The sequence below is a fragment of the Chiloscyllium plagiosum genome, unplaced genomic scaffold (assembly GCF_037043375.1).
Source record: "Chiloscyllium plagiosum isolate Xiang-an unplaced genomic scaffold, Cpla_swu_hap1 HiC_scaffold_6, whole genome shotgun sequence".
Taxonomy (NCBI): domain Eukaryota; kingdom Metazoa; phylum Chordata; class Chondrichthyes; order Orectolobiformes; family Hemiscylliidae; genus Chiloscyllium; species Chiloscyllium plagiosum.
Window position 1 is genome coordinate 1,496,849 of NW_028270144.1, and position 16,642 is coordinate 1,513,490.

The window sequence follows — 16,642 nt, forward strand, 5'->3', positions numbered from 1 at the left end:
TGGCTTTACGAATTTTCTCACCGTTTAGAAAGTAGTCCATGCTTGTATTCTTTTTTCCGAAGTGCAAGACCTCGCATTTGCTCACATTGAATTCCATCAGCCATTTCCTGGACCACTCTCCCAAACTGTCTAGATCCTTCTGCAGCCTCCCCACTTCCTCAGTACTACCTGCCTGGCCACCTAACTTTGTATCATCGGCAAACTTCGCTAGAATGCCCCCAGTCCCTTCATCCAGATCATTAATATATAACGTGAACAGCTGCGGCCCCAACACTGAACCCTGTGGGACACCGCTTGTCACTGGCTGCCATTCCGAAAAAGCACCTTTTATCCCAACTCTCTGCCTTCTGTCAGACAGCCAATCCTCAATCCATACCAGTAGCTCACCTCGAACACCATGGGCCCTCACCTTACTCAGCAGCCTCCCGTGTGGCACCTTATCAAAATCCTTTTGGAAGTCTAGATAGACCACATCCACTGGGTTTCCCTGGTCTAACCTACTTATCACTTCTTCAAAGAATTCCAACAGGTTTGTCAGGCACGACCTCCCCTTACTAAATCCATGTTGACTTGTTCTAATCCGATCCTGCTCTTCCAAGAATTTAGAAACCTCATCCTTAATGATGGATTCTAGAATTTTACCAACAACCGAGGTTAGGCTAATTGGCTTATAATTTTCCATCTTTTGTCTTGATCCTTTCTTGAACAAGGGGGTTACAACAGCGATCTTCCAATCATCCGGGACTTTCCCTGACTCCAGTGACATTTGAAAGATCTCAACCAATGCCTCCGCTATTTCCTCAGCCACCTCCCTCAGAACTTTAGGATATAGCCCATCGGGGCCAGGAGATTTATCAATTTTAAGACCTTTAGCTTTTCTAGCACTTTCTCTTTTGTAATGGCAACCATACTCAACTCAGCCCCCTGACTCCCTTCAATTGTTGGGATATTACTCATGTCTTCCACTGTGAAGACTGACGCAAAGTACTTATTAAGTTCTCCTGCTATTTCCTTATCTCCCATCACTAGGCTTCCAGCATCAGTTTGAAGTGGCCCAATGTCTACTTTTGCCTGTCGTTTGTTTCTTATGTATTGAAAGAAACTTTTACTATCATTTCTAATATTACTGGCTAGCCTACCTTCATATTTGATCCTCTCCTTCCTTATTTCTCTCTTTGTTATCCTCTGTTTGTTTTTGTAGCCTTCTCAATCTTCTGATTTCCCAGTGTTCTTTCTATAGGCTCTCTCTTTTTCTTCAATACATTTCCTGACTTCCTTTGTCAGCCATGGCTGTCTAATCCCTCCCCGGATAATCTTTCTTTCCTTGGGGATGAACCTCTGTAGTGTCCTCAATTATACCCACAAACTCCTACCATTTTTGCTCTACTGTCTTCCCTGCTAGGCTCTGCTTCCAGTCTATTTTCGTCAGTTCCTCTCTCATGCCCTCATAGTTACCTTTATTTAACTGTAACACCATTACATCCGATTTTGCCTTCTCTCTTTCAAACTGCAGACTGAACTCTACCATATTATGATCGCTGCTTCCTAAGTGTTCCCTTACTTTAAGATTTTTTTATAACGTCTGGTTCATTACATAGCACTAGGTCCAGAATAGCCTGCTCCCTTGTGGGCTCCATGACAAGCTGTTCCAAAAAGCCATCCTGTAAGCATTCCAAGAATTCCCTTTCTTTGGATCCACTGGCAACATTATTTACCCAGTCCACCTGCATATTGAAGTCTCCCATATCACTGTGACCTTGCCTTTCTGACATGCCTTCTCTGTTTCCCGGTACATGTTGCGCCCCTGGTCCTGACCACTGTTAGGAGGTCTGTACATAACTCCCATTATGGTTTTTTTGCCTTTGTGGTTCCTCAATTCCACCCACACAGACTCCACATCATCCAACACTATGTCATTCAGTGCCATAGATTTAATTTTGTTCTTAACTAACAAGGCCACCCCACCCCCTCTGCCCACCTCCCTGTCTTTTCGATAAGTTGAGAATCCTTGGATGTTTAACTGCCAGTCCTGACCCCCCTGTAACCATGTCTCTGTGATGCCTACCACATCATAATCATTCACGATGATCTGTGCCATTAGTTCATCTGCTTTGTTACGAATGCTACGAGCATTCAGGTAAAGTGCCTTAATGCTAACTTTCTTATCGTTAGAGATATTGGAAGTCATAAGATGTCCTAAGTTATCCTTCCTTTTTGCTGCATTCCCAATCTTCCTCAAATTTAAATCCGCCTGCACACATGCTATCCTGCTGCTTATCTTTCCGTTTAACTCCATACTCCCTGTCGCTTTCACTTTCCCTTCCCCCCAACTCAGAAGTTTAAAATCCTACTGACCACCCTATTTATCCTCTTCGCTAGAACATTGGTACCTGGTCGGTTCAGGTGGAGACCGTCCCAAAGGTACAGATCCCCCCGGTTCCAAAACTGATGCCAATGCCCCATGAAGTGGAATCCCTCTTTCCCACACCAATCTCTTAGCCATGTGTTTACTTCCCTAATTATCTTATCACAGGTATTACAGGTATTATCACGATGCATCAATGCCATCACTTTCTGGTATTACAGGTATTAACGTGATGTATCAACGCCATCGCTTTCTGGTGTTACAGGTATTAGCGCGATGTACCGATCCCAACGCTTTCTGGAATTACAGGTATTAGCGCGATGTACTGATCCCAACGCTTTCTGGTGTTACAGATATTAGCGTGATGTACCAATCCCATCGCTTTCTGCTATTACAGGTATTAGCGTGATGTATCAATGCCAAAGCTTTCTGGTATTACAGGTATTAACACGATAGAACATAGAACATAGCAAAGTACAGCACAGAACAGGCCCTTTGGCCCATGATGTTGTGCCGAGATTTAATCCTAATGTAAAATATAATAACTTAACCTACACACCCCTCAACTCACTGCTATCCATGTGCATTTCCAGCAGTCGCTTAAATGTCACGAATGACTCTGCTTCCACCACCATTCCATGCATTCCATCCATTCACAACTCTCTGCGTAAAGAACCTACCTCTGACGTCTCCTCCACACCTTCCTCCTAATATCTTCAAACTATGACTTCTCATACCAGTCATTCCTGCCCTGGGGAAAGATCTCTGGCTATTGACTCTATCTATTCCTGTCATTATTTTAAAAATCACACAACACCAGGTTATAGTCCAACAGGTTTAATTGGAAGCACACTAGCTTTCAGAGTGACGCTCCTTCATCAGGTGATTGTGGATGGCACCTCAATCACCTGATGAATGAGCGACGCTCCGAAAGCTAGTGTGCTTCCAATTAAACCTGTTGGACTATAACCTGGTGTTGTGTGATTTTTAACTTTGTACACCCCAGTCCAACACCGGCATCTCCAAATCATGTCATTATTTTGTACACCTCGATCAGGTCTCCTCTCTTCCTCCTTCTCTCCAGAGAGAAAAGTCTGAGCTTATTCATAAGACAAGCCCTCCAGTCCAGGCAGCATCCTGGTAAACCTTCTTTGCACCCTCTCCAAAGCCTCTGTATCTTTCCTATAGTAGGGCGACCAGAACTGGACACAATTATCCAAGTGTGGTCTCACCAGGGACTTGTAGAGCTGCAGCAAAACCTCGCGGCTCTCAAACACAATCTCCCTGTTAATGAAAACCAAAACATCATATGCTTTCTTAACATCCCTATCCACTTGGGTGGCAACTTTGAGGGATGTACTTGCACACCCAGATCCGTCTGTTCCTCCACACTGCCGAGAATCCTGTCTTTAATCCTATATTCAGCATTCAAGTTCGACCTTCCAAAATGCATCACTTCGCATTTATCCAGGTTGAACTCCACCTGCCATTTCTCAGCCCAGCTCTGCATCCTGTCTATGTCACACTGCAGCCTGCAATAGCCCTCTATACTATCGATGACACTTTCAACCTCTGTGTCATCTGCAAATTTACTAACCCACCCCTCAACCTCCTCATCCAAGTCATTTATAAAAACTACAAAGAGCAGAGGCCCAAGAACAGAGCCCTGCGGGACCCCACTCAACACTGTCTTCCAGGCAGAATACTTTCCAGCTACAAGCACTCTCTGCCTTCTGTCAGCCAGCCAATTCTGAATCCAGATAGCCAAATCTCCCTGTATCCCAAGCTTTGTCAGCTTTGACAAAGGGTCAGTTAGACTGGAAACATCAGCTCTTTTCTGTCCTTACAGATGCTGCCAGACCTGCTGAGATTTTCCAGCATTTTCTCTTTTGGTTTCAGATTCCAGCATCCGCAGTAATTTTCTTTTATCCCTGTATCCCATACTTCCTGACTTTATGAATGAGCCTATTGTGGGGAACCTTATCAAATGCCTTGATGAAGTCCACATACACCACACCCACTGCTCGACCGTCGTCAACCTGTCTTGTCACCTCCTCACAGAACTCAATAAGATTTGTGAGGCATGACCTACCCCTCACAAAGCCATGCTGACTGCCTTTAATCATGCTATGCTTTGCCAAATAGTCATAAATCTTATCCCTCAGAATTCTTTCCAAAACTTTGCTGACCGCAGAAGTAAGACTGGCTGGTCTGTTATTTCCAGGGATTTCCCTATTCCCCTTCTTGAAAAGAGGAACAACATTCACCTCCTTCCAATCCTCCGGTACGACTCCTGTGGAGAGTGAGGAGGCAAATATCCTCGCCAGTGGCTTCGCAACCTCCTTTCTCGCTTCCCGGAGCAGCCTGGGATAAATCTGGTCTGGCCCTGGGGACTTATTAGATTAGATTACATTACAGTGTAGAAACAGGCCCTTCGGCCCAACAAGTCCACACCGCCCCGCCGAAGCGAAACCCACCCATACCGCTACATTTACCCCTTACCTAACACTACGGGCAATTTAGCATGGCCAATTCACCTGGCCCTGCACATATTTTCCAGTGCGAGCAGCAGCGAAGGTAAGACCGTTTGGTTTTAAAAGTGCTTACCGGTAGCGGGCAGCGGTGTTTTATTTTCTCTCTTCACAGAAAGAGCGGGAGCACCAGGGGGAAGTGACGACGACCAGAGGGGCAGCCGGGAAGGAAAGCGGTGAGTATTTATACTCACCCTTCGAAGCCGTCGGTCATTTCCAGTGCGAGCAGCAGCGAAGGTAAGACCGTTTGGTTTTAAAAGTACTTACCGGTAGCGGGCAGCGGTGTTTTTTTTTCTCTTTCACTCTCTCTTCACAGAAAGAGCGGGAGCACCAGGGGGAAGTGACGACGACCAGAGGGGCAGCCGAGACCCGGAAGCAGTTAGTGTAAGCTTACCTGGGTAGGTTTTTTCCCCCTTTAAAAGCGCGAAGGAGAGGAACCCGAGGCACTACACGGGTAGTGCCTCCCACCCGCCCTCCTCCTCTAACCTAATAATAACACCTGTTGTGGTAAGTAGGTAAGTGCTGAATTTTGCTTGTTGTATTCTTTAGACCCAGTTTTTTTTTTAAATAAAAGTTAGCTTTAGAGGGATGGCAGTGAAGGCAGTGCAATGTTCCTCCTGCAACATGTATGAGGTGAGGGATGCCATCGACGTCCCTGCCGATTACACTTGCAGGAAGTGCACCCATCTCCAGCTCCTCCAAGACCGTGTTAGGGAACTGGAGCTGGAGTTGGATGAACTTCGGATCATTCGGGAGGCAGAGGGGGTCATAGATCAGAGTTATGGGGAAGTAGTAACTCCAAAGATGGCAGATAGATGGGTGACAGTGAGGGGGACTGGGAGGAAGCAGCCAGTGCAGGGACCCCCTGCGGCCATTCCCCTCAAGAACAAGTATACCGTTTTGGATACTTGTGGGGGGGATGACTTACCAGGGGTAAGTAACGGGGCTCAGGTCTCTGGCACGGAGCCTGTCCCCGTTACTCAGAAGGGAAGGGTGAAGAAGAGCAGAGCAGTAGTAATTGGGGACTCGATAGTTAGGGGCACAGATAGGCGGTTTTGTGGGAACGAGAGAGACTCACGTTTGGTATGTTGCCTCCCAGGTGCAAGGGTACGTGATGTCTCTGATCGTGTTTTCCGGGTCCTGGAGGGGGAGGGGGAGCAGCCCGAAGTCGTGGTCCATATTGGCACCAACGACATAGGTAGGAGGAGTGCCGAGGATGTTAGACAAGCTTTCAGGGAGCTAGGTTGGAAGCTCAGAGTTAGAACGAACAGAGTTGTTGTCTCTGGTTTGTTACCCGTGCCACGTGATAGAGATTCGAGGAATAGGGAAAGAGAACACTTAAATGCGTGGCTACAGGGATGGTGCAGGAGGGAGGGATTCCGGTATTTGGATAACTGGGGTTCTTTCTGGGGACGATGGGACCTCTATAAACAGGATGGTCTACACCTGAACCTGAGGGGCACCAGTATCCTTGGGGGGAGGTTTGCTAGTGCTCTTGGGGGGGGTTTAAACTAACTCTGCAGGGGCATGGGAACCCAGATTGTAGCTTCAGGGTGCAGGGCCTGGAGTGTAGGGAGGTTAGGAACATGGCATCAATTTCCAAGGAGGGTGTCTGTAAACAGGAAAGTGGCTTGAAGTGTGTATACTTCAATGCAAGAAGTATACGAAATAAGGCAGGTGAACTTGCAGCGTGGGTTGGTACCTGGGACTTCGATGTTGTGGCTATTACGGAGACATGGCTAGAACAGGGACAGGATTGGCTGTTGCAGGTTCCAGGATTTAAATGTTTTAGTAGGGTCAGAGGTGGGGGTAAAAGAGGGGGAGGTGTGGCATTGCTTGTCAAAGATAGTATTACAGTGGTGGAAAGGACGATGGATGAGGACTTGCCATCTGAGGTAGTTTGGGCTGAGGTTCGGAATAGGAAAGGTGAGGTCACCCTGTTAGGAGTCTTTTACAGGCCTCCCAATAGTCCTAGAAACGTAGAAGAAAGGATAGGGAAGGTGATTCAGGAGATGAGTGACAGTAATAGGGTGGTGGTTATGGGGGACTTTAACTTTCCTGATATTGATTGGGAAAGCTATAGCTCAAGTTCGTTAGATGGGTCAGTGTTTGTTCAATGTGTGCAGGAGAGTTTCCTGACACAATATGTAGACAGGCCAACAAGAGGTGAGGCCATACTGGATTTGGTTCTGGGTAACGAACCAGGCCAGGTGTTAGAATTAGAGGTAGGTGAGCACTTTGGGGACAGTGACCACAATTCGGTGATTTTTACTCTCGTGATGGAGAGGGATAAGTGTGTACTACAGGGCAAGAGTTATAGCTGGGGTCAGGGAAATTATGATGCGGTGAGGCATGACTTAGGATGTGTGGCTTGTAAAAGTAGACTCCAAGGCAAGAGTGTAAATGATATGTGGAGCTTGTTCAAGGAGCAACTATTGAGTGTCCTTGATAATTATGTACCTGTCAGGCAGGGAGGAAAGGGTTGTGCGAGGGAGCCGTGGTTTAATAAGGAATTGGAATCCCTTGTTAAATGGAAGAGGGCGGCCTATCTCAAGATGAGACGTGAAGGTTCAATTGGGGCGATTGAGAGTTATAGGGTAGCCAGGAAGGACCTGAAGAGAGAGCTAAGAGCAGCAAGGAGGGGACATGAAAGGTCCTTAGTCGGTAGGATTAGGGAAAACCCTAAGGCTTTCTATAGGTATGTTAGGAATAAAAGAATGACTAGGGTAGGAATAGGTCCAGTCAAGGATAGTAGTGGGAAGTTGCGTGTGGAGGCGGAAGAGATTGGGGAGACACTGAATGAATACTTTTCTTCAGTATTTACTCAGGAACAGGGCATTGTCGTCGATGTGAATACTGAGTCACAAATAAGTAGAATGGATGGCTTTGAGGTATGTAGAGAAGAGGTGTTGGAAATCCTGGAAAAGGTGAAAATAGATAAGTCCCCTGGGCCTGATGGCATTTATCCTAGGATTCTCTGGGAAGCAAGGGAGGAGATTGCAGAGCCATTGGCCTTGATTTTTATGTCCTCTTTGTCTACAGAAGTAGTGCCAGAAGACTGGAGGATAGCAAATGTGGTTCCCTTGTTCAAAAAGGGGAGTAGGGATAACCCTAGTAACTATAGGCCGGTGAGTCTCACTTCTGTTGTGGGCAAAGTCTTAGAGAGAATTGTAAGGGATAGGATTTATGCACATCTGGATAGGAATAATGTGATCAAGGATAGTCAGCATGGTTTTGTGAAGGGCAGGTCGTGCCTCACAAACCTTATTGAATTCTTTGAAAAGGTGACGAAGGAGGTTGATGAGGGGAAAGCGGTAGATGTGGTATATATGGATTTTAGTAAGGCGTTTGATAAGGTTCCCCATGTAGGCTACTGCAGAAAATACGGAGATATGGCATTGAGGGTGAGTTGGAGGTTTGGATTAGGAATTGGCTGGATGGAAGAAGACAGAGGGTAGTAGTTGATGGCAAAGTTTCTTCATGGAGTGCCGTCACTAGCGGTGTTCCGCAAGGATCTGTTTTGGGACCATTGCTGTTTGTCATTTTTATAAATGACCTGGAAGAGGGGTGAGCAAGTTTGCGGATGATACGAAAGTCGGAGGAGTTGTTGACAGTGAGGAAGGATGTGGCAGGTTACAGCAGGATATAGAGAAGCTGCAGAGCTGGGCAGAAAGGTGGCAAATGGAATTCAATGTAGCTAAATGTGAGGTGATTCACTTTGGGAAGAATAACAAAAAGATGGGGTACTGGGCTAATGGTCGGATACTTGGTAGTGTGGATGAGCAGAGGGATCTTGGTGTCCATGTACACAGATCTCTGAAAGTTGCCACCCAGGTAAATAGTGCGGTGAGGAAGGCATATGGCGTACTGGCTTTTATTGGTAGAGGAATTGAGTTCCGGAGTCCTGAGGTCATGATGCAGTTGTATAAGACTCTGGTGCGGCCGCATCTGGAATATTGTGTGCAGTTTTGGTCGCCATACTATAGGAAGGATGTGGAGGCACTGGAACGGGTGCAGAGGAGGTTTACCAGGATGTTGCCTGGTATGGAAGGAAGATCGTATGAGGAAAGACTGAGACACTTGGAGCTGTTTTCATTAGAGAAAAGAAGGTTTAGGGGTGACTTGATTGAGGTGTACAAGATGATTAGGGGGTTAGATAGGGTTGACAGTGTGAACCTTTTCCCGCGTATGGAGTCGGGTATTACAAGGGGGCATAGCTTTAAATTAAGGGGGGGTAGATATAGGACTGAAGTTAGGGGTAGGTTCTTCACTCAGCGAGTTGTAAGTTCATGGAATGCCCTGCCAGCAGCAGTGGTGGACTCTCCCTCTTTATGGGCATTTAAGCGGGCATTGGATAGGTATATGGAGGATAGTGGGTTAGTATAGGTTAGGTGGGCTTGGATCGGCGCAACATCGAGGGCCAAAGGGCCTGTACTGCGCTGTATTCTTCTATATGTTCTATCTTTTGGACTGTGGGAGGAAACCGGAGCACCCGGAGGAAACCCACGCAGACACGGGGAGAACGTGCAAACTCCACACAGTCAGTCGCCTGAGGCGGGAATTGAACCCGGGTCTCAGTCGCTGTGAGGCAGCAGTGCTAACCACTGTGCACCGTGCCGCCCAAATCTTCTTATTTTCCAAAATTTCCAGCATATCAACTTCATCAATCTTGATCTGGTCAAGACTGTATCCCAGCTCCTCAAAGTTCTCATTTACAACAAGTTCCCTTTCCTTAGTGAAAACTGAAGCAAAAAGCTCATTTAAGGCTTCCCCTATCTGCTCAGACTCCACGCACAAGTTCCCTCCACCATCCCTGACCGGCCCTACCTTCTCCCTGATCATTCTCTTATTCCTCACATATGAGTAAAATGCCTTTGGGTTCTCCCTAATCCTTCTTGCCAAGCCTTTATCGTGCCCCCTCCTGGCTCTCCTCAGTCCATTTCTGAGCTCCTTTCTAGTAAGCCTGTAATCCTCTAAAACTATGCTAGATCCTTGCTTCCTCCACCTTACGTAAGCTGCCTTCTTCCTTTTGATGAGAAGCTCCTCTGTTCTCATCATCAAAGATTCCCTAATCTTACCCCTTCTTACCTGTCTCACAGGAACAAATTTGTGCATCACTCGCAACAACTGCTCTTTAAACAGTCTCCACATGTCTGCTGTGCCCTTTCTGTGGAACAATTGCTCCCAGTCTGTACTTCCCAACTCCTGTCTGATAGTGTCATAATTTCCTATTCTCCAATTAAATATCTTCCCTCGGTAACTGCTCCTTTCACTCTCCAAGGCTATGGTAAATGTGAGGAAGTTATGATCACTTTCACCAAAGTGCTCTCCCACCACGAGATCTGACACCTGACCTGGCTCGTTGCCGAGCACCAAATCCAAAATGGCCTCTCCCCTCATCGGCCTGTCTAGATACTGAGTAAGGAAACCCTCCTGAATACACCTGACAAAATGGCTCCATCCAAACTTAGGAGGTTCCAGTCGATATTGGGAAAGTTGAAATCACCCATAACAACAATCCTGCTACTTCTGCATTTTTCCAGAATCTGCCCGCCTATGAGATCTTCAATCTCTCTACTGCTATTGGGTGGTCTGTAGAAAACCCCAATGTGGTGGCTGTTCCCTTGCTGTTCCTAACTTCCACCCATACTGACTCAGTAGACAAACCTTCCTCAACAACCTTCCTTTCTGTAGCTGTGATACACTCTCTGATTAGCAATGCTACACACCCTCCTCTTTTTCCACCCTCCCTGTTCTTTTTAAACATTCTAAACCCTGGAACATCAAGCAACCATTCTTGCCCCTGTGAAACCCACGTCTCCGTTATGGCCACAACATCATAGCCCCAAATATTAATCCATGCTCTAAGTTCCTCACTCTTGTACCTGTAATACCTGTTTCTAGTATTACTGGTATTACAGGTATTAGTGCAATGTATCAATGCAATTGCTTTCTGGTATTACAGGTATTAGCACGATGCACCAATGCCATCGCTTTCTGATCAATGGTTCTCCTGTCCTCCAAGCTCTGACACTAGACAGCTACTTTTTTTAAGCAACATTAATTAAGGATTCTGCATGTCCAAAGATGCTCAGGTTAAGTGGATTGGCCATGCTAAATTGTCCATATCATCCAGGAATGTGCAGGCTTGGGTAGGAGGGCAGGTCTTAGTGGAATTCTCTTTGGTGGGTTGGTGTGAACTGGATGGGCTGAATGGCTGCTTCCACACTGTAGGGACTCCATGATCCTATGTCAAGGCCTTCAAAATTTCTCCAGTCTGGCTTTTCAGCTCCTCACTGAGATCTAGTATGCAATACAGTTAGTATCTCTCTTTTCCCAGCACTGATAACAGAGTTATACTCTTATTTGTTTAGACTTCTTATTTCATCTTGGTGCCTCTTCAGTTTGGCCTCAGGCTGGAAGAAATTCCAATTTTGGTTATGCAGGGACAGGAAAATTCACAGCCCCTGTAGATCAATATTATATGTTACTGGTTTAATTCTCCTTTGCTGTTTCCCACAGTAGCTGGCTCTCTTACAGTTCCAAAAATCCACACAACTTCAACTTCACAATTCAAACATTGGGTTTCCAGTAATGTTTTAATGGTCAAAGGGAAAGCAAGTTCAAGTTGCGGTCACATGATTATGTCAGGCCACAAATGTACAATGTAAGAGTATATCCCTCCAAGCACAGTTGTAGCAGGCATAGGCCACAAATTTAAATGCCTAGGGAAGGGATGATCCCATGCGCCCCTCATCATTTAGGCTTTGACTTTGCTAAAATCAATTCTGAGGCACAGAAGTTTCCAAAGTACCTCAAGCCTAGAATCGCAGCTAAATTCTGCCCTCTTTATGGCACTGTGCAGAGCTACATATGGATCTGCAATGTATGATCAATTAATCTGACCTTCCCAATGTGGGCACTCTGAAATTTGGATAGGTTCAGATCCAGTGCCAGAGACAGGCAATTCAGAAAAGCCAGCCATCGGTTTTGCTGGGAAAATAGCTGAACATGTGAAAAACCAATGTAAACATTTGTTTAATTTTGATTTTATTGTCACCTTGTCCTCAAGTACAGGAGGACAGTGAAAAGTGTCTAATGGCACTACATAATGTGCCATCTTAGGTACAGGTTCCTAGGTACAGAATATTAAAAACAAGATAGAAAGAAAGAACAAAGTTACAAATTAATCATTGCAGTAATTATAGCACAGTGACACCTTCTTAGTTTTAAGTAGAAAATAAAAAGGAACTGAGAGTTCAAACATTAAAAACCACTATACAATTTAAGAGAACCATTGTTCCTGTATTGGGAGCTATGATGGGTTTTGCAAAGCTGCTTTCAAAAGGACATCTGCAAAATAGTGTTAAATTAACTGGCCAGCTCATTTAATTGATCTTTCTGCATTTGAAACAAGTTCACACCAATAACCAATAGACATTTTAAAACCCAATGAAGTAAGTCATTTTGTTGCATTTTCTTAAGGTCGCCTTATATATCAGTAATAAAAGGTGACAACTTATTGGACAAGATTCAACTTCAAAATTAACAAAAGGGGAAAGTAACGCTTGTTTAAAAATGCAATTTATCTGACATTAAATGATCAGTTTAAAAAGGCGTTGAAGCTAAATCCATTATACTTCCACAAAAGTTTGAAGATGGTCTCACAATCATTACTTTGAAAAGGATCTACAGCGTCTCTCATTTATTTTTCAATTCACACTTTGGAGTAAAGCCACTTCCACCTCATTGTACAATTATGCCTCAGATCATGTTAACCCAGCATGCTCACTTTGTAAAAAAGGTTAGTCAGCCTTCTTGTTACAGAATGTCTTCAAATGGAATCAATTGTGTAATGTCCAGAACGTGGGGTGTTCTGAAGCTCATTACATTGAATTTGCGGAACAGATTTAACAGTGCTGGCCACACTAAAAAAAATCGTGCTTGGTTTTGAAAGTTGTGACTTACCCAATGCTTATAGAAAGTTTTATTTGAGCTGAGTACATGTCACACTGCACTACCAGCTGATCCAGCAGCTGCAGATAACTCAAGGCCACTCTGGTGGCAGTACTGTTTACTAAAACCTGTGCTCCAGAGGATTGTGGGAAAAACAACCCTTGGGTTACACTCCCCAAGAAGCAAGAAATGTCCATCCTTCAAAGCGCAAGATTAAGATTAAATGCCACTGTCTAAAATATCCATGCACTAAATATTGTGGCTTTTGTGATTGTACCGTTTACTGAAAGATGGCTCTCAAATCTTCCAACGTGGGGCGATGAAACCAGGAAGGAAGAGATTTGATTTAAACAAAAAAGCTTTCTGTTGGTGAACAATATGTGAAATAATACACCCAGTGGTTTGGGGAAGTAAGGGGAAAATGTTGGAGGTGGGAGAATGGGAAAAGATCAAATAGTCGGTAGAATACATTCAGAGATTAATGACAAGTGAGATTGAAGAGAAATGGAGTGTGGATGGGGTTTACAGAGATGATGAAGAGTTATTGGAAGGGAGATCAGAGGTGATCAGCTGGAGGGGTCAGAAGGGGACAGTATAGTCTGTTGGCTGAGAGAAACGATCTGCTTCTCCTGCTTCACAAACTACACTGTAAATACATGACAGCTTCCCCAACATCCTCATAAACACCTGAAGAGGAAGGATTTACAAAACAATGGGACAATAACAGGGGCATAGGGAAAACTCCTGGAAAACAGCAGCCGGAATAGGCACAAAGTGATATTATACTTTTATTCTATGATTACAATAAACATTAAACTTTAAAATAAACTAATTGTCTGTAAAGCACACTTTGAGGTATTCTGATGTTTCATAAGGTGCCATTTGAATGCAAATTCTTTCTATCTTTCTTTTAGATTGTCTGAGGCAGTTCCTCTTGCAGCAGGTTTGCAAATAAATTACCTTGATAAATAAAGACTTTGATAAAAACATGCTATGATTCAAACGGAAAGAGAAAGGTGCATTACTATTTAAAATGCAAAATAGCTTTAATGACTATAAAACTTTGATACTGCCAATTAAAGATGACACCATATGGATCCAGTGTTTGGAGAATTATCATAGATTTGTAAATTATTTTTTTCTGTAAATGACACCATTTACCAAAGATGTAAATAACTCCCATCCTCAGGATTTCATGCACCTGGAACTTATGGATTTAAAGACATCTGTTGGTAATTGTAAGGATTGCCGCACTCTCAACTGCACCATCACTGCCCAGAATCAACCTACCTGGTATCTTGTTTGTGGATTCCTGATGCTTTGTAAACTGTGATCTTCTATACTTTGAATACTCGAATGTTTGCTGTATCTGAGCTGGAGGTAGAAAATAATAACTGCTTGAAAATGGCAAAATATATTTTCACTATTTCAACTTGCTAGACTGATGGTCCTGAAATATCTATCACGTGGTAACTCAAACCAGATAAAGACCACCATCCTTTCCTTTCCTAAAATAAACTGTCATGAGTAGAGATGTAGAGATATTGTCACTTATTCTGTCTCCAAAACATGGATTAATGCATGCTATTTCAAGAACTAAACTACGGTTTATTGAATCTTGACCAGACATGAGGTTAAGTTCATACATTGATTGAAGAACTCACTTTTCTAAATCTTCAACCACCTGAAGCAGTGACGCTCCGAAAGCTAGTGTGCTTCCAATTAAACCTGTTGGACTATAACCTGGTGTTGTATGATTTTTCACTTTTCTAAGGCAGCCTTTCTTTTCCATTTTTAATTATTTTCCAGGTATGTGGATGATATTGATGAGGCAATCTGCATCCAATCATCTGCAAATGTTGGTGTAGGTCATTCACCTTGAACTGTAACAGTCATTGTGAATGTGGTACTCCTTCACTGATGTTAGATAGGGATTCTGATATTGTGATTTCAAAAAGAATGCTTATAGGTCAGTGCTATGAAGCTGTGTGAATGAGAAAGGGATTAGTGAATGATGGTGTTGTGACTCCTCTAGTCTTTCCTAGTGGAAAGTAAGAGATGTTCTCTGTATCCTTGTGAGCTTCAAGTTCGCTAGCACTCATTCATTCTCCATCTTGAACTTGAGGGCAATTACACCGATCTCTCTGCCAACACATTATTCTTGCATCACCAAGTGGTTTTAGCAGAAGTCAAGTGTCAGTGAGCTGGACATTGAAGTGTGAGTTAATCATAATCTCCAAATGTCTTTTTACACTCTCCATTGAATCTAAGGATAATCTTCTGGATTAATGGAGATGGATGGCTCAGGGATTTGTCAGTTCAAGTGATATCAGATTGTCATCATGTTGGGTTCTACTGCTGCTAATGGAGTGTAGTGCCTCAGGGCACTCGGTTTACAATATATGCCATGGGCTGTGCTAATGCCCCATTACATGCTGATGATTGTCCTCATTATGGGGACAAGGCTTTGCTGGAAATCTCCCAACTTTTGCAGGATCATCATACTGTTGAGTGGCAATAGGTCATGAGGCCACTACTGAGTGGGCAGCAGGGTTACCAGCAGCAGCTGGGTCACAAACAATTGGGAATGGGAGCCCATCTCTCCAATCAGACAGCCTACGGCCTGAACAGCACCAATGATATAGGTATCCACTACTGAGGCTGCGAGAAGACAAGGCAACTTCAAAAGTCAGCTTCATTTTTTAAAGAAGTTAACGCTGTGCAGTCAAGCAGGTAGGCCTGGTGATGGGAGGAGTGAACCCTCCAGTAGTAAAGAGGGGTCCCTTAATGGGTCATGTAACAATATTTAAGCAAGGCCCATCGTCCACACCCTGGGAACCCACCAGGAGGGTGCCATCAATTTGTGTGGTGGTTCCTCCACATGGCAGAGTCTGGTGGTGATCATCATTGGCCTTTGAATTTGATATGCCTCTGCCATTCCTGCCAGACAGAATATCCCATAGAAACTGGAAATAAGCAGATCTCATCAAAGCACCTTTTGACTCTATTTCACAAGAACTGCTGCATCCTAATCATTTCCAGAGTGAGTGAAATGCAAGCTTTTGATCTTTTCAAGGTCTTTATGTTTGTCACTCCTACCTACAATCACAGATAGACATACCTGTGACTGGTAGGCTGGGGAGGAGAAAGCCAAGTCCGCTGCTTTCTCATTTTGCAAGCTTGGTGCAGAAACAGAGCACAGAACAGTCATCTTGCAGGACAACAGGCTATTGTGGTCAGATTGCTTTTGATGGGTATCACTCAAATTTGATGGGTATCACTCTCGCCCACCCTCTGACGACCCCTTCTCCCGCCTCCAACACACCCCATCCACCTGGACACCCCGTGCTGGCCTCCTACCTGCCCTCGACCTCTTCATAGCCAACTGCCGCCGCGATATTAACCGCCACCTGAACTCCCCCACCCCTCCCACCCACTCCAACCTCTCACCCTCGGAACGTGCAGCCCTCCACTCACTCCGTTGCAACCCCAACCTCACTATCAAACCAGCAGACAAGGGAGGCGCGGTAGTAGTTTGGCGCACCGACCTCTACACCGCTGAGGCCAAACGTCAGCTCGCAGATACCTCCTCCTACTGCCCCCTTGACCATGACCCCACTCCCCACCACCAAACCATCATCTCCCAGACCATCCATAATCTCATCACCTCGGGGGATCTCCCATCCACCGCCTCCAACCTCATAGTCCCACAACCCCGCACCGCCCAAAATCCACCCAAAATCCACAAACCTGACTGCCCCAGCCGACCCATTGTCTCCACCTGCTCCTG

At 44.9% G+C, this 16,642-nt stretch overlaps 1 protein-coding gene across 2 annotated transcripts in view; it reads right to left on the reverse strand.

Annotated features, from left to right (window-relative positions):
- LOC122553908 (short transient receptor potential channel 6-like) overlaps positions 1 to 16,642 on the reverse strand; it is a 138,569-nt gene that overhangs the window by 16,671 nt on the left and 105,256 nt on the right. For both annotated transcript variants that reach the window (XM_043698415.2, XM_043698412.2), the window contains one exon: positions 14,143 to 14,226. In XM_043698415.2, the coding sequence (XP_043554350.2) occupies positions 14,143 to 14,226 (84 nt within the window). The remainder of the gene's footprint in view (positions 1 to 14,142; positions 14,227 to 16,642) is intronic.